Source organism: Diceros bicornis, chromosome 17, assembly GCF_020826845.1.
Source record: "Diceros bicornis minor isolate mBicDic1 chromosome 17, mDicBic1.mat.cur, whole genome shotgun sequence".
Taxonomy (NCBI): Eukaryota; Metazoa; Chordata; class Mammalia; order Perissodactyla; family Rhinocerotidae; genus Diceros; species Diceros bicornis.
In genome coordinates this window covers 16,027,451-16,051,827 of record NC_080756.1, presented here as the reverse complement: position 1 = coordinate 16,051,827, position 24,377 = coordinate 16,027,451, and the positions used below count along the sequence as shown (strand labels likewise).

Here is a 24,377-nt window from a genome sequence, read left to right as displayed (position 1 = left end):
GATGCTGGCTTCTGGTCTGGCTTCTCTGTTTGAACTTCTTGCCACTCAGGAGGGCTGGAGGGAGGGGGTCACGGAGTCACCGGCTGCTCTTGGTGTTGTGCTGTTGAACTGAATTCTGGAAATAAAGAGGAGACTCCTTCCCCCCACAGCAGGTGAGAGGAAGCTGAGCAGAGTGTGCTCCCCGGACCCACAGACCATTTAGGGGACAAGATGAGATGGTATTCTAGCATATCCGTAAATGGCACGGTCCCAGTTCTTTAGTCTTGGACACATGAAGTCTCACTGAATTTTTAAGAGAGACCCAAGTCTGCTCATTTTGCAGATGGGGAAACAGGGGTCCACAAAGGGGAAGGATTAACCCAAGGTCACTATGTATATGGGGCCGAGCCGAGCCTAGAACCCAGATTTCCCAGGCCCTGCCCCCACTTATTCCCGTGCCTTGCGTGTCATTGGCGTGGGTTTCCCACCAGAGGCACAAAAGCCCGCATTCTTTCCTTTGTCTGAGACTGGGTCGAGACCTGTCTGCCTAGATGTAGACACACCACAGGAGCGGCTTAGCCTAGGGGGGACGCCTTTTCCATGTCGTTGGCGCCGCCTGGTGGAGCCGCCGAGAGTTCGCAACAGCCCTGGCTGCAATCCGAGACCTGGACTCGAAACAATTCCCCAGGGCCAAGAGCTGGGCGGGAGAGAGAGTGGGTGGGACCGGAGCCTCTGCTCGTTTTGCACAAGCCTCGGGTTCCCCTCCTCCTTCTGGCCCCTTTCCTGTGTGCCGGCCCGCCTCACCATACAGATACATCTCCCCATGGAATTGCTCCCAAAACAGCAGGCCAAGTTGCGAGTCTGAGTCTGGGGGGCGGAGGGCAACGAATCCAGACTTTATTGTCAGGGAAGGGGAAAAGGGAAAGACGTCGGTAGGGGGCCGGGGTTGCTACATCGTCAAGCAGAAAGAGTTGATGGGGAGGGGAAGGCCAGTGGGGGCCGTCCCGCTCCCGGGTCGGCTGCTGGAAGGGCTGACGATACGGAAACCACAGAGGTTGGGGGGAGGTCACGTCCCCGCCCGAATTGTGCAGTGGAGGTGTCTGGTGGGAGGGGACAGCCATGAGGTCTATAGGAGGTGGGATGGGGGAGGCTACAGACTCTGCGAATCCTGCGGAAAGGGGAGGGGCGGGGGCGAGGCTTCTATTGCTTTTTGCTCACAGTTTTGCGGAAGGCGAGGCGGGGGTGGGCTTGGACTGGATACCCCTTGCCCCCCTCGGTACCCCTTGGGCGATGGGTGCTGGTGAAAAGAATGGAATCCGGACTGGGGAGGAAGAAGGTGAGGGAAGGGTCTATAAGGGCATCTACTTGGTCCCACCCAAGTGCCAGAGATGCCCCCAAGTACTGCCCCCTGCGACGGGTCCGGCTAGACCTGGGGCTGGGGCATGGTGCGGGGCGGGCAGTGAGGTTGCAGGCGGTAAAACCAAAGTGCTTTATGAGGGACCCAGGATCCCGCCTGCACCCCTCCCCCTGCGGAGGACGGGGGTGTTCACGGAAGCGCTTCAGTTTGGGGATAGGGGGCCGGAGTCCCAGAGTCCGCTTATTGCCAAGAAAATCCATTTCTGCCCCCTGGACCCCGACCATGGCTTGTGAACCCCGTTTTGTGCTAGGTTTGGGGGGAAGGGCTGGATGGACATGGCTTTTGGGGGGGGTGTCTCCAAGGGGGCTCGGGGGTGAGACGGCCCCCCCTTTTCTAGGGGAGAGGAAAAAGGGCAGGGGGCGGGGTTCCCTGAGATCTGGGGTGTTCCCCCCCTTCTGAAGCCCCCCTTCCCCGCTACCCCTCCCCTTTCCTGGAACCCCGTACCTCGGGGTGGGGGGGAAGGAGAGAGATCATTCAGGGAGTGCCGGGAGGAGGGGCGGGCTGGGAGCCCGGAGGCCTGGGTCCCGGCTGGAGGTGGGGGGTTGAATGGGAGGGGGTTCAGGGTTCAGGTCAGTAGGGGGAGAAGAGGATGGGTCCGTGCGCAGTTCGGATGGGCCCGGGGGCCGGGTGGAGCAGGGGGTGGGTGATCGGCGGTCCCTGGAGAAGAGGTGCGGCTGGGGCCGGGCGCAGAGACAGCGGGGAGCCTGCTGCCGCTGCCATCACCGCAGCCACCGCCAGGGGGCTGGGGAGCAGGCCGCCGGCCAGGGACTTGGGCAGCTCCTTGGAGAAAGTCAGCGTGCCCTGCAGGGGGGAGAGGGGCGGGGAAAGAGAGAGAGGGAGAAGTCATTCTGCGATCTTGCAAACCGCCCCCTCTCCTGGGCCCGCCCGCATCCCTTCGCCTCCCCGCTCCGGTCCCTCTATTGCCGAATTCTCCAGCGCCCAGGCCTCACCGCCAGCTCCCCGGCGCCCCTAGGCTTCTTGTGACGGCTCAGTAGCGGGTTGGGCTTCCCGGCCACGCCATCTCGGTGCCGCCGGCTGGAAATGTGCTGCGGGGGCGAGTGGGTAGGGGCCTGTGAGCCACCGGGAAAGGAGCAACCGCCAGAGGACAGGGCCATAACGCCGGGAATCCCCCCGGGAATCCCCCCCCCCCCCCCCGGCACCTGGCCCCGCCCCTTCTGTGGCACCACGGGAAGACCCTGAAGAAGAGCCCTCCCCCAAGCTCCCTGTTCACCCTCGCCCCTTTGCGGGTGGAGCTGCCTAGAATTCCTGGGAAGGGCCTTGCACACACCTGTTTCAGTTGGACCTCCGAGTTGACCTTGACATTGCAGATCTCACAGTGGAAGGTTCGGTCCTGGGCAGGGGCCTCTGGTTCCCCGGGAGTGGGAGGCCCCAGCCGCGGGTAAGCTTTGATGGGGCCCAGGCCACTGCGGGCCTCCAGAATTGTCTTGTGCTTGGTACCTGGAGCCCACAGAAGGCAGGAGATAAGGGGTGGAGGAAAAATTCTCCAGGCCTAGTAGGCCTGGATACCCACGTTCCCAATTACAATATGGGGGGGGCATCAAGTGTAGGGGTTTGCCAAGCCCCTTGGGATCCTCCCAAACACAAGGTGGGTTAGGGGAGAGTCGAAGGTAAAAGAAGGTGCGGGACTGAGGAAGGAAGGGGCTAAGGAATGGGGGAGATGATTAGGGAGGGAGATAGGCAGGTAGGTCTTAAGGGTCCAGGGATGGTGGAAGCCAGGGGAGTTAGGATTTAGAGAGCAGGAGTGGGCTGAGGACAGGGGCCTGGGGGTGGGGGCAGGGGCGTCCGTACCTTTGTTATGCGCCTCCAGCTGGGACAGGGAGTTCACTGCCACCTTGCACAGAGCACAGTAGAGCAGCCGCTTGGCCTTCTCCTCCTCTTCCTTGCTACCTCCAGGCAGGGAAGCTGGGGCTGGAGTGCCCCCTTCCCCCTTGGTTGCACCCTGACCAGTCTCCGGAACGCTGGGAGGGGATGGAGAGCCAGGCTGTTTCTCTGGGGATCCTGGGGCTGGACCCAGTCCATTCTCCATGGAAACTGTTGTTGGGGGAGAAACACAGGGGTCACCCCAGGTGGCTTTTGGAGAGGACTCTTTATATGGAGGAGACCCACCCCCATTTCCTGGAGGGCAAGGGCCCAGGAGTCCCCACCCTGTGACAACATGCATGCTCTCATGCCCTGGGCCAGAGCCAGATGTGGTCCAGCTGCCGTAGGCTGGGTGTGAGACTCTTATGCCTGGCTCATTCTCCATAAGCTGGGAATGGCTGAGGGGTCCCGCCCCACCAGCCTCCTCTTCAGGGTGAAGCTGGCAGCCAGCCTAGCCAGGGGGAGAGGTATGGAACAAGGATTCACCCCTCAATGGCCTGCCAGCCTGGGCTTCCTGCCCTGCCAGCCCCTTCCCAGAGTCCTGCCCAGTCCCCAGGGAGGCATGCCAAAGAGCTCTAGGAAGGGGCAGAGGCAGGATGAGGAGAGGTCGGGAGAGACAGACACAGACATGGCAAAAGGGAAACAGAAACAACAGAACCTGAGAGGGAAGAAACAGGGATGCGGGCTGCTCTATAATTCATGGCTCGATTAAAGATGCACAGGCCCCAGGCCTCAGTGCTGGGTTCTGGCCTCTGTACAGGGGAAACTCGAGCGCTCCCATTCCTACTCCAGCAGCCGATCCAGTTTCCGGGTCATGAGGAGGCTGGCAGTGGGGGTGGGGAGCTGGTGGGAGGGGACCTCCTGACCCCTGCAGGTGTCCATTTGCTTGTCCATCCTGTGATCTTTCCTTTTATTTCTCTTACTCATTTCTGACATTCTTTACCTCCATTCCCAATCCAGACAGCACATTCACATCTCATTCTGGACAGGACTTCATGGCTTACAAAAGCAGGGCAGGTATTATTAACTCCTTGGAGAGATACTGTAGGAACTCAATGAGGTAATATGCATACAGTCCCTAGAACAGTGCTATTCAAGAAACATTAGCTACCACCACCACCACCATCATCCCCATTTTCCAGAGATGTGAATAAGCGTTCACCCAAGATGATCGGGCTAAGAAGCAGCCTGAGCACAGTTAGAACTCAGCTCGCCTGACTGCCCTATCTGTGCATCCCTGAGGGGGTGTGTGTGGTGAGAGAGGGGGCCTGCTTCCCAAGCTGGTGGTGCAGATGCTTGGTTCTCATCCTCCTCAGGGTGGGGCAGGAAGGACAGGCAGGGATGTGGAGGAAATGGGGATGGGGGTCTCGGGAGCTGGCCATGACTGACATGTGACATGGCAATCCCAGGGTGGGGGGGCTCGTATCTTCCTGTCTTGATATTCCTTCTTCCCAGTGTCTTGGCTGGGAGTATGGTTGAGGATGGCCACCAGCCATGAGGAAGAAAGAATCTCAGAGCTGCTTTTTGTAAACCTGGAAAAGACCTCACAGATCTTAAAGTCTTACTCCCCTATTTCCCAGGAAAGAAAACTTGGGCTCAGAGAGGTCAAAAGATCCACCCAAGATCATCAGGGGGTTGCCTGGGTTTTTGGACTCTGGGTCCTCCCCCAGGGGAGCCCCAGTGGGCAGGCCCTCAGATATCCTGATTCCCTCCCCTGCCCCCTCCTCAAGATGAAGGGTTCTCTCCCTGGATATGATGGCTCCCTTTTTCTTGAGGAAGTTTGCCAGGTGGCTTCACCCTAGCCCCTCTCTGAGTCACTGGGCGGTGGGGAGGACAGACAGCGGGGCCTCTGTTGAGAGGAGCTGGGGTAGGAGTGGGGGTGACAGGATGGAAATGTTGCATCACTGTGCTTGGTGCCAGGACTCACCTTGGGGCGGGGGGGATGAGGAAGGAGAGACGAAAGCAGAGGAGAGTTCTGGGAAGTGGAGAAAGGACAGAGGAGATGAGCTAAGGGGAAGAATGTGGGGGGAATCAGACACACCTGGACGGGGGGCTACGCCATCCCCATTTGGGGGGGTGCTGCCTGGGGGAGCTGGGTCGCCAGGTTCCCGGATGCCAGGCTCCCTGCCCCGGGTCTTGGCAGCCTCAATGCCTTTGACTCTTCGAGCATGGCGGTTACCCTTGTAGTGCGCCTCGGCCTGGCTCTTTAGGGATGGAGGAAGAGAAAGGAATCTGAGATTACCTTTCATCTGACCATTCTCCCCACAGAGCTCCTTCGGGTCCAGGGGTGGTCCCGGGAGGCTGCAGTGAATCTCTCCCTACACCAGCGAGATGTAAAGCCCCATGCCAAGGAGCCCTGGTTACTCCTGGGGTTCAGACTAGCTTCTCAAGCTTGAGTTCTTGGGAACCTGGATCCCCGCCTAGCCGAGCTCCACCCCACCACCACACCCGGGGCCTGGCCACTGACTCAGGCTTCCCACCTAGTCCTGGGGTGAGGCGGGGGGACCCCAAACCTATAGTAGACTCCTAAATGGGAGAGGCCTAGCAGTCCAGCCAGTCAGCATCCTCTTAGACCCCCAGCCTCCTAGATCGCTGGCCCAGGATCCAGCCTTCGCTGCTTCCACTCGCAGGCTGGGAGTCCCAGGAGCTCTGAGGCCTGGGCTCTACCCTGACTACTCCCCGCTGGGTCTCATTTTCCCTGAAGCCTCTGTGGATACCCTGGAGGACCCTGGCCCCAAGCCCAGCTCTGGAGACAGAGACAGCAGCAGAGACAGCTGTCAAAACAGAGCTGCTTGGTGGGGGAGGGAAGAGGAGGACAAAAAGCAGGGGGGCTGCCTGCTCGTGGCCCCCCCGCCCCTCCAGCCTTCCACCCACCCCCACCAGTGAGTGGAGCCAAGGGCGGGAGAGGGGAGGCCTGGGGTCCACGTGAAGGGAAGGCCTAAAACTGGGTTGGTCCTGGCTCCCCCCTCCCCCTGCATATGACCCCCTGCTAAGAACATACAATCCTGGAGCCACAAGGTCACCCAGACAAGGGGAGAGTAGAAATAAAAGGTGTGGATAGGCAGGAAAAGAAGACTGACAGCCCAGGGGTGGGGCGGTGGTGTGCAGAGCCTGGCAGCATGGTGTGTGCGTGTGTGTGGACTGGGTAGAGAAACAGAACATGCTTTATTTTCCCCCTCTCAGCGGAATGAGGCTCTGCTGTTTTCCTCAGAACCTACACCCCACAAAGCCCTCTCTAGACCCACACAGAAGTCCCAAGGGAGCCTTAGAGGGAGGAAATCTGGGAGGCCAGACACCTAGGTTCTGAGTTTTGGGTGGCTTCTCCCCTTCTGAAAATCCCATGGGAAGGGAGTCAGGGCCAGGCCTTGTGTGTGATTTGGAGGGAGGACGGTAGAAAGAGGAGGAAGCTGGGAGGTCAGAGGGAAGTGGGTGGCCGGGGAGGAGTTTAGCAGAGGCCAGGGAGGGCACAGGCTCTGTCAGGGGGCCAATGACCTAACTCAGCCCTGTGCCCAAGGACCCGTGGGCCAGAGGCCACACTCCCACCCAGACACTGACGGCTACCTGTGTTCCAAGAACTTCTGAGCCAGGGATGCCCCAGTCCCCAAGGAGGGAGGGGTCAGCCTTAGAGGACTGGTTTACTTCATGTCGAAATATACAGCCACCTCTTGTCCCTCTCAAGTGCCTTCCCTCAGCTCCTGTGCCTCCTGCAGTATCCCCATACCCTGCTCTTCCCCTGACACCCCCTTAATCCCTCACCAGAGCTCCCCCAAGATCCCTTAGCTGCCCCTGCCCCACCTGATAGGTGGGTGAGCAGCTGGGCTTCTTACCTGAGAATTGAAGCGGATCTGACAGACATTACAGGAAATGATGGGCCGCTTGGTCTTGAGCAAGGGTCCCCCAAAAGTGTGGGAGAGCACAGCCTTCTGCACAGGGTCCATCTGTGGAGGCAGGCTGGGGTGAGCCAGGAACCCCAGCACAAGCTCATGTCCATCATCCCCCCACTGGCAGCAGCTGGGTTGAACCAAAGTCCCCAGAACCTCCTCCCTATCCCTCAGCATGCCTGAGGGCGCTGGGCCTCCATCCCCTGATGTCTTCCCAGCCCAATCTTCATAGCACTGGAAGGGACCTGAGGGATCAACGGGCCCAATGCTCCCATTTGACAGTAAGTAGAAGTGGTTTGCCCAAGGTCACACCATGAGTTAACAGCAGAGCTGGAACTTGAACCTGGACTGCTGTCTCTGTCCATCATACTGTGAAGATCCAACTCTGGCCCCTTGACCTATCTCCTACAGCTAGGCTGATCCACCAGAGGCCCACTGACGGGAAATCCCAAAGCACTCCAGATTCTAGAGCCTTCAGCTGAGGCCTTTGAACTCTTTTGGCCCCCTCTCTGAGGCAAGGCTGTCTACCAAGCCAAGCTCCTGGTCCCAGGAGACAGATGTTCCCAGCTCCCCATCTCTGGGCCCCGGGTTGCCCTAACACACTCCCTCCCTGGACGTCTTTAAGGCAGCAGCTTCTAAAGGGAGTAAAAGAACTCGGGAGAGAGTAAGTGGCTCTAGCGAATAATGGGGAATAAGTGGGGGGAACCTAAGAAGCTGGGCTGGCCTGAGGCAGCCCAGAGATGATCTGAGCTCTCTCTCCGGGATCCCAGTGCTTCTGGGGCAGGGCTCTGGGGCTGGGCGGGATCAGGAACAGTCTCTGCCCCCACCCTGGGTCAGCAGATGTCTTTGCAGTCTCCTGCCAAGAGTTCACATGAGGAGGGGAGAGGATGGGAGTTGCTCTCTGAGGCCTTCTGCTATCAGGGGATGAAGCCAGGGGCCTAGAGGCATGAAAACTGCCTCCCTGCACAGTCCTCCTCCCTTCTGGCCCCTAGGCAGCCGGGGGAGAGGCGAGACTGGAATGCAGCTGAGGCTGAGGACGATTGGGTGATGGCTGGGACCTCTCTTAAGAATGGAACCAAATTAGAGCCGAAGCCTTATCTTCCAGGTGGAAGGATCAAGTAAAAAATAGTTGCTGAGGACTTAGGGGTCCTTAGCTCCTCAGCTGAGCTCCTCCCTTTACCCCAGGTCTTCATGGTTCCCCGTGAGACACCGGTGAGAGACAGGAACATGAAGCAGGGGGAAGAAGGTTGTTGGAGGCTGGAAAGCCCATGTGTCCTGGCTCCCCCCTGCTCCCCCCTCTAGTCTCATGGGCTGGCTGGGGTTAATGTCAAGAAAGGGGCTTTAGCATCCCTGTGAAATGGGCTGCCTTGTTTCGTAGTGGTGCCACTACCTAGCAGCCACATCCAGGTTCAGGTAACTGGTCTGACTGACAAGCGTTCATCTCTTGGCCTGCCCTTGGCTGGAAGAAGCCCCTCTCGGAGACTCACTTTTCATCTCCTGGAAGCCCAGGTCCTATTCAAAGAAAAGTCAAACAGGGAAGAATGGGTGTGTCTGTGTGCGTCTAGGCAGGCTGTGATCAATCTGTGCATGGGTGGAGTGTGAAGGAGTGTCATGTGCTGTGTGTACATCATTTATGTATCAACATTTCTGTGTCAGGGGCTTTGCTGACGCCATGAATGGTCAGGTTGTGTAATCTTCAGCTGTGTGTTTATCTGTGTGAATGTATGATGTGTTTGGCAGAAAGAAAGACAGACCAAGTTGGAGATAGGCTTTAATCAGAAAGGGGAGACAGATGACTGCTCTCAGCTCCCAGTCTCCAGGCGTCAGTCCTCCCTTCCAGAGACCCCCAACTCTGCCCCAGGTTCTCCTCAGCCCCCTGGCTTCCACATGCTGGGTGGGGAGTGGAATGTAGCCCAAACAGAAACCCAGTCTGGACCAGGAAACCTAAGTCGATGAACACAGTAGGGAGAGAGGAGTGGGATGGAGAGGGGAGAACAGAGGCCCCTGGTTCTGTCTGTGCTCCACCCCATCACCCTGGCCTGCTGCCCAGCGTGGCTGAGGACCCAGTGCCCTGAGGATGACTCGTGGCTGACCATCCCAATGTCCATCCCCTGAGAATGGTCCCCGCCCCACATGGGTCCTTCCTCCAGGGTGAGAGCCTTTTCTCTTGCACAACCCCCGCCCCAGGTTTAAGTGCATAAATACCAACTAGGGGTGGGGGTGGGCGGGGACAAGGGCAGTAACCCAGTCAGGTGGGTTCTCCTACCCTCTCCTCCAGGAACTGAGACTTCAGGCTGAAGAGGAGGGCTCCCTGGACCCAATCCCTGCACAGGTGGAATGTGAGCCACTCAAGTGCGGCTCCAGGCCAAGGTCAAGAGGCCCTGGTGACCTAGATGAGGGCTCTCTGGGCAGGGTGGAGGCCAGCTCCCAGAGCCCATCTTACTCCTGAGCCCCTTCCCAGGATTTTGGCCTAGACACTGCCTGGACAGGTCCACAAAACAGTCCCCTCCCACCTGCCCTCCAACAGCAGACCTGAAGGGGAATCATCCCGAAGCTGGGGCAAAATGAATCAGGAAGGGCAAGGGGGAGGGAAGGGGGAAACCAGATCAGGAACACAAGGGGGGGCTATGATTATATTTCCTTCCATTGCCCTTTATCTGATGGCACCCGCTGCCCCTTGTCTGACCACCCCACTTCCCCATCCCCCCCAAATAAAGGCAAAAAGGGAAGGGAGTGGAAGCTCAGGGATGAGAAGACCTGAGGGACAGGAAGGATTGAAATAGGAAAGAGAGGGAGCTAGGGGGTGTCTAAAGGGCAGGTGGAAGCTGGTGGGAGAGGGATGCTGGGAAGGGGAGAGAGACTGGGATGGGGTCAGGGCTGGATAAGAGGGATCTGAGCAGCATGGTAATTTGAGGGTCAGTGTAGGACCTGGTGGGAAGTCTGAAGATTTGGGGGACTCCAAGGATCTGAGAAGCAGAGGCCGGGGTATCCAGTATGGTGGCAGCAGTCTGGGGGCGCCAGCTGGGATCCAGAGATTGGTTGGGGCTGCGCCGGTTGTGGGGGATGGGCCGGATAACCCGAGGACCGGGCGAAGGGAGAGGTAGCCGGCCGGGCAGGGGCGGGCGGGGATGGGGTGGGGGGGCGCTGCGGCAGCGGCGAGAGCCAGGGAGAGAGGAGGGGCCGGGTGGCTTACCCTGCGGGACCCCGGGGGCCGCGGCTCCATGGCCCGGGGTGGCGGACCCGGGCGGGGGACCCGAGCCTGGCCGGGCCGGGCAGGCCGGGGACGCGGCGCTGGTTGCCCGGTTGCCCGGGTGGCTCAGGGCTGTGCGGCCGGGCCGGTCCGGAGACTGGGAGGCGGCGCCGGCCAGAACCGGAGCCCGCCCCGGAGGCGGGGCCGAGGGCGGGCCGAGGACGGGGGCGGGGATAGGGACCCGCAGAGGGATGAAGAGGGGCTAGGGCGAAAAGAGGAGAGGAGGGGGTGTCCCTGTTCAGAGACTCGTTCCAGGCAAGACCTTGCCCTGGCGAGGGGCACTGACCAGATGGCCTCGGCTTCCTCCACTGGGGACACTTGATAGGTCCAGTGTCCCCACCTATCCTATGGATAACCGTGTTTCTCTAGCTCGGACATTTCTCCTTTCTTTCATCCCTTCTGCCCTGACCCTCGCTCCCCTGCTTCTCTTCCGAGTCCCCAGACGACCCTTCCCCTGCTTCCTCTGCACACGGCCCCTCTGCCCCTTTTACATGTCACTTCCCCTACTAGGAAGGCGAAACCGAACCCAGGTACCCAGGTGTCAGGCACTGCTCTCTCAGTGACTTCTCTGAACGGTGGACCTAGGGGCGCCCAGGGCAGAAGCGACCTCAGATTGGGGACATCGTTCCTAACTTCTTCCCACCTCCTCCCCTCGCCCGCCACCTGCTGGAGAACCAGGTTCCCGAAGGGCGTATGTTTCGTGCACTTGCTGCCCTCTGGCGGTCGAGTCGGGGCAGCACTGCGGGATGCGGGGCAGGAGGGCAGAGGAGCCCAGCCCACTGCCCCAGACACCTCCTCATCCTCTCCCGACACGTCTGAGGATTCCCACTCTCCTATCTCTGGATCTCATCCCCTGCCATCCCATCTATGACAGAGAGATGAGGGAAGCAGGGGACTGGATGCAGAGGGAGGCTGTCTTTGGGAGACAAGCCTTGGATGTGAGGGACATCCAAGGGCAGTGGGAAGCATAATGCCAGGAGGGGTCTAAGGAGTAGAAAAAGTCCAAGTCGAAGAAAGATCTGGAGGTGTTAGTGTAGGGAGGGAGAGACTCTGCCGTGAATAATACCACCACCACCACCACCTAATGCTGACTGAGCCCTTGGGATGTGCCAGCCTCTGTCCTGAGCTCTTTGCATGGATTATCTAATTTAATCTTCGCAGCCACTATTGGAAGTAAGTGCTATTATTATCTTCATTTTATAGATGAGGGAACTAAGGTTTAGAGAGGTGAAAATTTGCCCAAGGTCATAAGCTAGTAAGTGGCTGAACTGGGATTTGAATTTAAACCTGGGCAGCCTGGGGCCGGCCCGGTGGCTTAGCGGTTAGGTGCGCGCGCTCCGCTACTGGCGGCCTGGGTTCGGGACCCCGGGCGCGCACCGACGCACCGCTTCTCCGGCCATGCTGTGGCCGTGTCCCGCATGCAGCAGCTGGAAGGATGTGCAACTATGACGTACAACTATCTACTGGGGCTTTGGGGGGAAAAAAAAACCCTGGGCAGCCTGACTCCAAAGCCGTGTGCTCAACTGCTGCACAGTACTGCCAAGGGCCTGTCTGCAGCCTTTCTGCAGCCCTCCTTCCCCTGCAGAATCTGACACTATCGATGCAGCCCGCCACACTCTCTCCCTTGGCTTCTCTAACTCTACAGGAACCCTGTTCCGTCCCCACCCCCTTTGTGTCTCCTCCATTTCCTTTGCTGGAGCCTCCTCCTATTCCCACTGCCTAATTTGGCTTAATCTCCAAGGCTGAGGCCTTCGTCACGCTATCTTTCTCTCTCTGATCCTCCCTTAAATAAAAACAATAGCAAAAACATAACAATCATAGCAGCTAACACTGACTGAACACTTACTTTGTGCTCGGCATTATGATTATGTAATACGATTCTCACAGCAGCCTGTGAGTTGGTACTATTATTCTCATATATATATATTTTTTTTTTTCGTGAGGAGATCAGCCCTGAGCTAACATCCGCCAATCCTCCTCTTTTTTTTTTTTGCTGAGGAAGATGGCCCTGGGCTAACATCGGTGCCCATCTTCCTCCACTTTATATGGGACGCCGCCACAGCATGGCTTACCAAGCAGTGCGTCAGTGCGCGCCCGGGATCCGAACCAGCGAACCCCGGGCCGCCGCAGCGGAGCGCGCACTTAACCGCTTGCGCCACCGGGCCGGCCCCTTATTCTCATATTTTACCGCTGGTAAAATTAAGGTTCAGAATGGTTAAGTAATTTGCGTGAGGCCACACAGCCGGTACTTTTGGAACGTTGATTCAAATCCTGCCAGTCAGAGGCCAAAGCTGGTGCTGCTCAACACCCTGCTACACTCTCTAGGCTTATCCACGCTCGTGGCTGTAAACAGCTCGTCCCCACTAGAGGCAGTGGGCCCTGAACCTAGGTCAGAAACCCCAGGTTAGCCATGTGAATTGACTAAGTAGCTTTGTGACCTTGGGCAAGTCACTTCACCTTTCTGGCTCTGTGTTCCCTCATCTATAAAACAGGGATGATGATAGGAGACCTGAGGGTAGGTGTCATTCTGGTATGTAGGTGGCGGGGGGTGGGGTGGGGGGGGGGTGGTGTTCCCAGCTCCTTCTGCTCCAGTCGCATCCAATCAATTGCACTTTCTCAAGTGCTCTCTTCTAGCCCTTGTTCATGCTACTTGCTTCAGTCTAGAATGTTCTCTAAGGCCCCTTTTAAAATCCTACTCATAATTCTTCAAAGCCTAAATCCTATGTCTCCTGCTCCAGGTTCAACCCCTTTTTCCCCTGCTCTCTTCTTTTCCTGCTTAGCTCTGCTTGGTCCCTGAGGCGCCACCACATCCCCGAGCCTTTCTCGAGACCCCTGTGGGCTCCTGTGCAAGCTCAATGCCTCTGACATGGCTCTGCTGATACTGGAGGGTGACTGTTAACTTAGCTTTCCTACTAAACCGTGAGCTCTCCAAAGGCACAGACTGAGTCCCGTGTTCCTGACACCAGGCACAGTGTTCAGCACAGATTGGCTGCTCAAAAACTTTGTTTTTTGACAGTTGAATCTTTGTTAGTGTCTGTGTCACAATATTGATCATCTGTTTTGCATTATGATCGCTATAAACATGTCTCTATTTCACCCCTGAATATAAGCTCCTCCAAGATGGGACCATATCATATTTACCCTCATGTCTGCAGTGTCTCTAGAATACTGCCTTGCTTATAGTCAGTACTCAATTTTCTCATCTGTAAAACGAGGATAAGGCAACAGCTCCCCCATAGGGTTGCTATAAAGATTGAGATATGAAAAACACTTCTCAAACTTCAAACTGCTATGCAAATGTTGGTTTGGATTCTTTGGGAGGAGCCTGGAGGAGGCAGCTGTGGTATAAAGAGAATTCTATTTGAAGTCAGACACTATGGGTTTAAATCATACCTTAGGCACATACTGTGTCGACTTAGATAAATTACTAAACCCTTCTGAGCCTTAGTTCCTGTTTTCCCATATATCAAACAGGAATAATAACACCCATCTTGTTGGGTTGTGGTGAAGATTAAATGAGGTCGTGTATAAAAGCATATACTGCAGTACCTGGTGCATAGTTGATGCTCAATACACGTCTGTAGCTGATATGGTTTGATAGTGGATTATTTGAGTTGAATAAGGCTGACTTCCCCCGAACCTTTAGATCTAGCCCACTCGCCATGCCCCAAATTCCAGCTGTCTGTTGGGCATTTTTGGCTCAATGTCCCACTGGTACACCAACTCCCCATGTCCTGAAGTGAGTTCAGCAGCCTCACTCCAGACCAGCTTCTTCCTCCAGCCCCCTACCCCTGTCAGGATGACTTCTTTCTCCCAGTCACAGAGGCCTGAACCCTGGAGTCATCCTTGACTCATCCTCTCTCTTCTCCCCCACCCCCAAACACCAGCTGGTCACCATGGCCTGTCAATATTTCCTTGGAAACACCTTGCCCATCCTCTCTTCCTTTCCATTCACATTGCCACTGCCACTGGCCTGGTCTGGCCCTCCAGGCTTCCCTGCAGGCCTGCATTGCTCGGACAGCCTCCTAACTGGCCATCCTCCTCCAGCCTCCACTCCCTTCCATCCAGCTGCCCCACTCACCTTCCTCAAACACTGCTCTTACCAAGTCACTCTCCTGCTCAAGATTGGAGAATGGCTCCATATTTCATATTGCGTTATATCTAGACAACTTTGCCAGCCCTCTAAGCCCTGCCCCACTGACTCTACCCACCCAACTGCGGGCTCCAGAGGGCTGGGACTTACAAACAGGCATGCTTATGCCCCTGCTTGTTCCCTCTTTCTGGATTCGGCACCCGTCATCCCTCCCACCTCCCTGTAGTCACAACCACCAGTCTAGGCCTCACTGCTTCCCTAGATGGTGGCGTAGTCACTGGAGGACTAAATGAGATGATGCATATAAAACACCCAGCACCGAACTGGCCCGCAGCAAGACCTCAGCAAATATTAGCTGTTGTTATTGTTGTTAATAGTATACCAGATAGCCAACAATACTTGTAATTGACTAGAAGTAAGGGAGATGGGGTCCTAAAAAGAGATAAGGAATTAGATACAAGAGGAGAAGAGGGCAGGGCGGTCGGAGGGAGAGAAGGAGTGGGGGTCACAAGAGGGTAAGGCAGGCAGGCAGGCTGCTACTCACAGTGCTGTAGTTGCTGAAGAGGCCCAGGGTGGGGGCCGGCTCCAGTGGGAAGGGCAGGATCTGCTTGAGGTCCAGCGGGGGCTGCATGATGGGGGGCTGCCGTAGCAGAGGGAGGGGCCCTGCCCTGCTCAGGCTGCCTGAAGGGCAGAGAAAACATTATGTGGCGCAGGAAGATTGAAGCCTGGGGGCCCCACCCAAGCCTGTCAGTCCCACTCCCCAGGTGGGGCCCCCACACTCGGTAGTGTGACCCCCATACACACACACTTCCCCTGCTTGCTGGCTCCGGAGCAATGGAGCACGGTGCCCTGTGGGCCTGGGGGAGGGTGCAGACCAGTCCTTCCCTTCTGGGTGGTTTTCACTTCCCCCTTTTCCAGCCTCCCTCCCCCAAGACCTTTAGGCATTTTACAGACCCAGGAAGAGCACAGACCTTCTCTGCAGGCCGCCTGCTGGAGCCCTGGCCACTCCCTTCTTCTGGTTTTGCTTTCCCCCAGGGAATCCCAAAGGCTAGGTCTCACCCCAGAGAGAATAGTCAGGTGGGTGATTCATTCCACTACCCAGAGGGGAATATTGAGGCCTAGATTTGGAGAAGGGCTATTGAATCTTTCAGGCTCCCCGAAGGGTTACGATTTTGTCCCAATGGCAATTCTTAATTAACTTTTGACATCTGGCAGTTGGGGGTAGGTGGTAGGTGAGTGGCATTTGCTCTGGGAGGTGGGCTGCCTGGGGCCATTCTCAGAGCCTCTTCTCCCAACCTTCCCATATTCCCCAGGCCCCGTTGTTGACTGGAGTGTGCGGCTCCAGCTCTGCAGGGGGAACCGCACCGGCTGATGGGAGGGGAATGCCTGGGTCTGACCCCAAGGGGAAATGAAAGTCCAGGCTAGCCACTCCACTACCCTCCCCTGAAACCTTTTCTCCTCCCCTCAGAGCTATGGGAGGAGCCCTGCGAGGCTCTAAAGGGGTGGCCCAAAGGCCCTCAGGACCCCTCTGGGCTCTCACTGGCCCAGCTCCCTTCAGCGACCTCGCTGTCCACCAGTCAGGGAACTCTGGCTGCCCTTCGCTGCTCTAGCAACCCCCTGCCAGCAACGGCGGTTCCCAGCAACAAAGGCAAACCCAGGAGGGTGCGGGCTTGGCCCCGTCCTCCCTTGACCTTACTGTGGCAGAGGGTCCCCCTGGATCCTTTCCTGCTCCCTCCATAGAGACTGCCCCTTTTCATACCTTCAGTTTCTGGTGCCCGTTGCCCCCAGGCAGTGGCCTGGCCCTGGCCCCCCAGGGGCCTGGGCCTGACAGCGTCCCCTTCCCTTGGTTCTGCCCCCTGCCCCCTCCCTTCCCACCTTCCCAGCCCCCTCCCCCCGAGTCCAGTCCGTAGTATCAGCCAATCAGAGTCTTGGAAAAGTGGGGCAGAGGGGAGGGCGGGGGAGCAGGGATTAGGGGAATCGGAGGAGAGAGGGAGGGGGTGGGGAGGGCTCAGGCACAGCTGGGGGCAGGGAGCTGGTCCAGAAAGGTCTGGAGGGGTCTCTCTCTTCCACCCACTGCTAGGATTGGGTGACCAGGGTGCCTGGGGCAGAGGAGGGGTCAAGGCTGCTGGGAGCTTGGACTCCAGACATCTAAGGGTTGAAGGAGATGGCAGGATGCTTGGCTTCGGCCCTTGGGCAGCTGGGGGTCTGTATGCCCTGTGTCGATTCCCTCCTCTGCCGCCTCAGGGTTGGGATGGGGTAGTGGGAGAGGAGCGAGAGAGAGGTAGACAGACAGACAGACCAAGGTGAGTGAGAGAATGGGCAAGACTGACAGAAGCAGGAATAGGCAACTGAGAAAGGGACATAGACACTGAAAGAGAGAAGGATAGAAAACAATGGAGAGATGGAAGAGAGTGAAGTAAGAGAGAAAAACAGAGACACTGCAGAAAAGCTGGACACACACAGAGCTAGAGACCAGGGTAGAAAGACCGAAGGACGAGAAGAGAGAGTGCAAGACAGGGAGACAGAAGAGAGGGACAGACGGACTGATGGGGCAGTTCGACCATCTCCCCTTCCTGGTCTGTCCCATCTTGGCTTCCCCCCTCTGCACTCCACCCCCCTCCTGCCTGGCACACAAGACCAGGGCAGCCCTAACGAGCCCCGGGCTGCGGCCTCAGGCATGGTGAGAGAAACCTGAGCGCTCCCAGTGCCCGCGCCCAGCACCCACTCCTAGCAGCTGGTTTGGGGCTGGCACTTGCCCTGCCCAGAGCACCAGAGGTGGCAGCTCAGCTCCCTGCCTCTAGACCCTCTAGGCCCCCACCCCACAAACACCCATCTCAGAAGAGAGAGATGAGTTCCGGAAAAGGCAACAGAAATCTATGTATTGAGGACCCGCTGTGTGCCAGGTACTGAATTCTGAGTCTTATCACATTTAATCTCTGAGGTAGATATGGTTCTGTGGGGTAGCTGATACTATTTTTTTTCCATTTGACATATGAGGAAACTGAGGCTCAGGGAAGTTAAAAAAACCTGGCTGATGTCACACAGTCTGTAAGTACCAGAGCTGGGATTTAAATCAAGATCTGTCACACTCTGTAGCAAATTCTTTCTCTGCTCCATAACCCCAAAGCGCTCTAGTCTAACTCGGAAGCAGAGATCTCAGCACAGGCTTCCATTTTGTTCAAGGAGAGGAAGGGGAGAGCAAGTTCCGTGCACTTCCTGGGGCTGGAGGAAAACAGGTAGCAGCCACTCAGTCCCCTGTGGCCGGCAAGTCATCTTTTCCATGACAGGAGCCCTGGTGGGGGGCGGAGGGAGGGAAGGGGAAGTGGCAGGAAGTGGAGAAGTGAGGGCAGAGTGAGGCAAGGTGGGCAACTAGAGGTGCATTTGTCTCCGCCTGAGATCTGGGGTGGGGGAGGGGCGGCTGGCAGCTTACGGCCGAGTGGGCAGGAGCATGGCTCCTGGTTTCAGGCAGCCCCAGCCTCTGTCCCCTCCCCCTTTTCTGAGAATAATGAAAAGGCCACTTTCTGAGGCCTTGCTATATGCCAGGCACTTTCCGTGCCGGGTCTCCCTGCGGATGGCTCCACTGCTCAGGAGCTGGGTGACTAGCCAGTTTCTCCGACTCTCTCAGTCTCTTTTCTCATTTGTCAAATGACAACAACTACCTGCCTCACAGAGTTGTTGAGAGGATGGAATGAATCCATGTAAAGTGCTGGCATGGAGTTCAATACATCTCCGTTAAATAAAGGAATCCTCGTCTTATAGATGACGACAGTCAGCTCAGAGGGGGGTTGTTACCCGACCAAGGTCACACAGCTAGTGAAGGATTTGAACCTGTCTGTCCAGCTCCAGAGACAGGCTTTCAAGCACTACACTCTTCTAGACTGGGAGTGGCTGGGGAAAGGCAGGAATATAGTAAGGGCCGGGGAAGCAGGAAATGAGGGATGAAATCCAGGGCTTCTGATATCTGCCAGGTGAGGGCTTCAGGGGGGTTTGGAGGAGGGGGTGGAGAGCAAACTGGAGTGCCTGTGTATATATGTGTGTGTGCGCATGCACAGCACACATGTCAGACAGGGCAAGGAGGAGCTGGGGCCTGGCTGGGGCAGGTCACTCTAGAGGGAAGCTCATTAGAGTAATTACCTCCAGCAGATAGAGCTCCACCCAGCTCTGTGGGGAACTGCCGAATGCTGTGTTCAGGACAGTTCCCAGTGCGCTTTAGAGGGGGTGAACTTTCAGACCCTCGGATAGGTGTCCATCTGGCCATTTCTGTGCCCTACCTAGCCCCGGGCACTTGGATCCTGCTCAGCTTTCCTCTCCAGCACCAAGCCACAACCAAGCCACATCTGACTCCTTCCATCCCATTGAGGTCTGGTCTTTTCCTTCCTCTCTTCCCCAGACATTCTGGGCAGGTTGGAAGCCCCAGCCCCTTGGCTATCTTAGGTCGGGTCTGGGGCCTGAAGGCCTTGTGGTAAAGCCACAAGGGAGTGTCCGCCTGAGCTGGCTCAGGGAGTGGCTTCATCTGGGTAGGAACAGGAGCCAGGAAAGGTGCTGGGGAGGGCTGTGGGTTAGTGTTGGTCTGGAGATTGGGCCAGGATGAGGTTCAGATCAGAGAGAGTTATCGGGGTTAGGGCTGCAAGTAGTGTTCTGGCCCAAGGTAGGGAAAAGCACAGGGTTAGCACTGGGTTAAAATGGGAATTAGACTCTGGGCCGAGGGGAAAGTTGGACAGGAGTCTGGGCTGGGATCTCATCTCTAATCCATCTCTGTTTCTCTTCAGGCCTTTTGGCCTCTTCTCCCTCCCCAGAAATGCCTAAAATTGGGGGTTGAGGGGAGAGCCTTGAACCCCTGGGTCTTGTCTTCTTGACCAAGTCTCATGTATCTGTCTCCTTCTGCCTCAATTTCCCGCATCTTGGCAGGAGTCAGGCTGAGGGCTGGAAAGGCTTTGAAGTCAAAGATGAAAGCAACAAGGGGATGATTTTGAACAGCGACTCAAAACATCATCATCCCTAATAACCCTAGGGTGGATGTGGGTGGGGGCAGGGCCTGCAGGGAGGAGGTGGCCAGGAAGGGAAGAGAGGGAAGGTCCCTGGGAAATCTTTCCAAGCTGACGGGAAAGGGCCTCCTTCAATGTTCCCCCCCAACACACACACCAGGGGCCCAGGTGGAGAAGATAGTAAGATAGGCTGGGAACAGGGAACCTGAGCCCAGAACCACCACCTCAAACCTGGGCCCACACTCTAGATCTTGAGCAGAAAGCCTGGGCCTCCCCTGCTGGGTGGGGCCCCCATGCACATGGACTCAGTGGATCTCAGCATTCCGGACCTAAAAACCTAGTGCAGCCCGTGAGGGTGAGCGCTGAGCCCTGGCTGGCAGTTTCCTCCCTGCCTCCTTCTTTCCTCAAAGAGGGCTAAGGTGCGTGGGCCTCTAGGCTTCCTCCCCTCTGTGGGCTGGGCACAGGAGGGAGTTCATCACAGTGTCCTCCAGGGAGCTGTGGTAGGGATCCAGCTGGTGGACCAGGACCTTGAACAGGTCCCTGAGGTCCTCTTTGGGCCTACGGACCAGGGGAAGTCAGCGTGGCTCACACTGGCCTGTTCTGGACAAGCATGATGCTGTCTCTGGGGCCTGTGCCCAGGGTGGGGCCTGTGTTCAGGGTGGGGCCGGCGTGCAGGGATTGCACAGGTTGGAGGAATGTGGAGCCTGTGCTCTGGGGACCCGAGTCCAGGGTGTGCTGGTGAGAGTCACTTAGGGTAGGGATAGTCTTCCCAGGTGGCTGGGGAGTCTCTTCCCTGATAGGGATACTCTTGGGAAGGAGGCAGGCAACCAGCCATTCATGCCTCCTTCTCTCATTCATTTAATAGATATGATGGAGTGCCAGGTGGAGGGGGCAGACAGAGGCGTGAGAGAGCGAGGGGATACCGGAAGGGAGAGAAAGAGATGGAGGAGGGAGAGCAGGGGGGGCGGGAAAGACAGGGGAAGTCAACAGGGGTCAAATGAAAGAAGAAAAGCAAAAGAGCCAAGGAGGCAAACAGCGGAGGGCTGAGGCAGGAGCTAGGCGAGCCCTCGGGCGCCAGCGTGGAGCCAGGTGTCCCCGGTGGGGGGCAGGGAGACCACAGGTGTCTGGGCCTGGTAGGGGGGCTCCCGCCATAAACAGGGCCCAGGAACCGGCCTAGCCAGGGCAGAGGTCAGAGGTCAGAGGTCAGAGGACAGAGCTGGCCTGCGACTGTTGTGGAGGCAGGGCCCTGGAGTCCAGCTGATGAGGAGTCCAGCGCGCAGCTTGTCCTTCTCCACCCCCACCCAGGGCTCCCTTCCGATGTAGGTCATGAGGATGGGGTGGCTGTGGCTGAAGGGCTGTCAGAGCCCCGCGGGGTTCCCCTCCCCCATCCTTACTGTCCCCGTTGCCCCTTCCTCTCCAGGTGTCCCCGGCCCGGGGTGGGGCTGGGGGTGGGGGTGGGGGAAGAAGGAAGAAGGAGGAAGCCGGGAAGGAAGGGCCCAGGCAGCCGGAGCGGGGAGAGAGAAGGGCAGGTCCCGGCGTGTTGGGGCAGGATGGCTGCGGAGACAGGATCCAAGCCGCAGGCGCCCTGGGATGGACAGTTTCCCACCCCTTCTTCGCCCCAGCCCCCTTATCTCCGGCCCTCAGGTTCCCACCTCCCACCACACACACCTCGAAGCTACACTCCCCATCTTCTCCCCACGCCGGCCCCCCACTTCCTCCTTTCCCTCTTATCCTGGGCCCAGAAGGATGTCGGAGAGTCTGAGCTAAGGGTGGGGGAAGGCGCTGGGGCCGGGGGTCAGAACCTTTCCCTCAACTCCACCGGGCCAGGGCGAGCCCCCTCCCCCTGCCTCTCTTAGATGTCATATAATATTCATGAACCTCATGAATACGCAATATTCTCCTTATGGGTCGGGGGTCTCACTCGGCTCTGCCTCCCCCTTTACTCCCTAGATTACCGGGAGAAGGGGCAGCCTGGGGAAGAGGGGAAGCAGAGACCCCAGATGTGGAGCCAGAAGAAGGGGGAGGGGGAACCGGTCGCTGACGGGCGGCCGCAGTCACCGCGGTGCCGGGAGGTTGGGGAGGTGACCTACTGAGAGGGACCCAGGAGCCTGGAGCTTGGAGCCGCAGGACCCACTCACCGAGGATCATGCTGGGGACCCAGGCGCCCGGGGTTCCGCGTCGCTCTGTCCCGGGGGCCGTTCTGGCCGGGCTGGGGGTGCGGGGGGAGGAGTCGGGGGAGGAGCCGAGGCCGGCCGAGGCGGAGCGGGGGCGGAGCCCGCAGCAGGTGAAGCCGGGAGGAGGACCCGGGCACCCAGGGCTCCAGGAGGGGGCGTCCTGGCGGCTCCTCGCCTCCTGCCGCTTTCTCTTCTACTTGCTGCCCATGGGTCTCCTGGATTTATGGTGTCACTGCAGCCAGGGCTGGGGGTATAAGACATCTAGAAGACGGTGTGCGGTGATGGAGGAAGCTGGAAACTAAGATGCCTGGGTTCCCGGGAAGGGCTGAGTCTGAGGGGGGAAGTCTGGTCATGGGCTGATATGGGGTGGGGGATGCCTAAGTACTCAGGGGAGGGATGGGGCCTGGGTAGGGAGGGACACCTGGGTCCTCTCCAGAGTGATGGGCTGGGCTGGAGGTGGGGTGGGGTGGGGGCAGGAAGTGTTTAGGTCTTAGTTTGTTTTTCTGATTTTGGAGCAGGATGCCTGGGGACTGGGCCTCAGAGGTGAAACGTGGGGTTGAAGATGGATCCTAGGTTGATCTCTGGCTGGGGTCCAAATGCCCTGGTCCTTAGGGAAGGTCTGAGTGAAGAGATTGCAATCAATGGACCCAAAGAGGTGGAAATAGAAGCTTGCAGCTGAGATCATCAGGGCAACCAGAAGATGACAGAAGATCCAGAGCTGAGGCTCCCCCTTGTAGAGATGACCTGGATTGGGAGGGGAGCATCTATCCAGGGCCTGAACCCAGGGCATTCCCCACTAAGGGGAGCTTGGATTGAAGAGGACTAGTGTGTGTGTGTGTGGGGGGGTGTTTGGTGAGGTGGAGGGGAGGATGGAGGATAGGACAGAGTGTATGCGCTGGGGAGAATGTCAGCAGGGAGGGGGGTACAGGATATATTCTAAGGCCCAATGGGGGGACTTGGCTGGAGGCAGGCACCTGGGACCCCAGCACGAGGAGGCTGGAGTCTGAAAGTCTGTGAGGTGTCTGGGGAGGATGCAGCTGCTGCAGCCTGGACCTGTCTGTACCTGCCCCAAGAGGGAGGGCGGCAGAAGGACTTCCCAGAATGCCAAGCAGCCAGCTTCAGGCCAGCCCCAGCCAGAGGGGAAGGAGGTGTGACTGGGAACTAGAGCACTTGGGATTTAGGGAGAGGGGAGGCAGGGAGGAAGAGGTTGGCGGAAGGGTGGCAGGACTGGAGTCCTGGGACAGTCTGGGAAGGGGAAGGGGACTGGGGACTGGCATTCCTGGGTTCTGCAGGGAAGCTGGGACTAGATGGCTAATTAAGCTACAGGAAATTCAAGTTCCTGTTTCTGGGCCTCAACAGTCTCTTGCCCTCACCCCACTGATCTGGTTTGAAGAAAAGATCTGTTTTTGCACCTGCCAAGATAATCAGGCTCAAGGGCAAGAGAATGCTGAGGCTGCCAAAGCCTTGGTCTTGTTCTGATCTAGAGGCCCAGAGACCTCAGAGGTCTGTGGCCTTGCTGCCCATGTCTGGCCATGGGGGAGAAGCTGGGGTCTCTGAGTGCATCAGAGGACATCTTCCTGCTCCAGATCAGACCTATCCCCACACCATTCACCCCTAGTATCACAAAGCCTGCTTCTCCCCAGACCCTGTTTCCACCCCCACACATACACCCCTTGCCTCTTCCCATTCTTTCTCCTCCTGGGTGGACTCTGAGAACAAACAGGAATCAGCATCAGGCGTGGCTGATCGGTGATAGAGACCCCTTTGCCGTCAGCCTTGTCCACCCTCCCACACTGCCCCCAGGGACTCTGAGTTAGGGAGTTTCAGAAGAGGGGAGGCAGCTGGCTGGAGGCCAGGTGACCTTGCAGGCAGCTGGGCGGGGGCAGTGTGCGGGGTGAATTCATTATTGATGAGCCCTGCACCCTAGGCTGCTAATGAGCCCAGGCCGGCTGCTCTAATTGATGTCAAGAAATTTGAGACCCCCAGATCAGCTTCCCGCCTGCCAGCTGCCTCTCCTGAGCCCCCTCCTCCTCCCTGCACCCTCAGCTGCTCTGTTCCCTTCCCAGGGCCTCCTTTCCATCTCCAGCAACACAGACAAGCAGAGGGCTCAGCCCTTCTAGCCCCCCATCCTCCTGTCCCTCTGGATCGCCCAAGTCTCCAGATGGGAGGCAGACTTGCTCTGGTGGGGCTGGGAGATTTGGAAGGGGAAACAGACCAGAGCCTGAGAATTACAGTTCAGGGACAGAGAGCCTGGTGCTAGATTCCCTCTGCGGCATTTCTGAGCCCAAGGAATTCCTTTCTTACATTGTGTATCCTCCGGGGAGACCTTGTCACACTTTGAGACCCAAGGTACAGGCACTACACAGACACACCCATAACACCAGCCCAATACAGCCCACTTCCCCTCCTCATTTCCTCCACACAATAGTGTAAGAAATCTCAGATGCAGCCCCTCGAGTTTGACTGATGCCACTCCCTCCCCTCCCCCAAGAGGGCGAGGATGGGCTTTCCCTCCTGGAGAATTCCCAGTGCCTTGTTATGCCATGGCTGCCATCCTTGGAAATACTAGGTGGCTCTTTGCCTCCTCAGGTCTCTTCCTCCCCATCGTCCCTCTTCATTTATGGGTTCTGGGAAGAATTTCCTGAGGTACAGAATTATCCAGAAGTCACAGATTGGAGTGTGGAGCAGGCTTGGTCTCCCAGGAGAGATATTTTGAG

At 57.7% G+C, this 24,377-nt stretch overlaps 1 protein-coding gene across 3 annotated transcripts; it reads right to left on the bottom strand.

Moving 5' to 3' along the window:
* Positions 1 to 845: 845 nt before the first annotated feature.
* ZNF385A (zinc finger protein 385A) lies at positions 846 to 21,694 on the bottom strand. Of its 3 annotated transcripts, none has more exons than XM_058558064.1 (8): positions 21,625 to 21,694; positions 15,046 to 15,182; positions 7,105 to 7,215; positions 5,319 to 5,481; positions 3,206 to 3,448; positions 2,685 to 2,854; positions 2,347 to 2,442; positions 846 to 2,197 (listed from the first exon to the last, which is right to left on the bottom strand). In XM_058558064.1, exons 1-8 carry the CDS (start codon positions 21,632 to 21,634, stop codon positions 1,967 to 1,969), a joined length of 1,161 nt encoding a protein of 386 aa, XP_058414047.1. In that variant the 5' UTR covers positions 21,635 to 21,694; the 3' UTR covers positions 846 to 1,966. The 3 variants fall into 3 exon arrangements, with proteins under 3 accessions (XP_058414047.1, XP_058414049.1, XP_058414048.1); XM_058558066.1 differs by lacking the exon at positions 21,625 to 21,694 and adding an exon at positions 15,306 to 15,363; XM_058558065.1 differs by lacking the exons at positions 15,046 to 15,182; positions 21,625 to 21,694 and adding an exon at positions 10,352 to 10,457.
* Between the last annotated feature and the right edge of the window lie 2,683 nt (positions 21,695 to 24,377).

What these genes read in the sequence shown, in the direction of transcription:
- ZNF385A (XM_058558064.1), bottom strand. An exon ending in TCTTCAGCAACTACAGCACT is followed by an intron (nt 7,216 to 15,045) that starts GTGAGTAGCAGC and finishes CTGCCTCCACAG; the next exon opens with ATGGACCCTGTGCAGAAGGC. An exon ending in TGGCGTAGCCCCCCGTCCAG is followed by an intron (nt 3,449 to 5,318) that starts GTGTGTCTGATT and finishes CCCCAACAACAG; the next exon opens with TTTCCATGGAGAATGGACTG.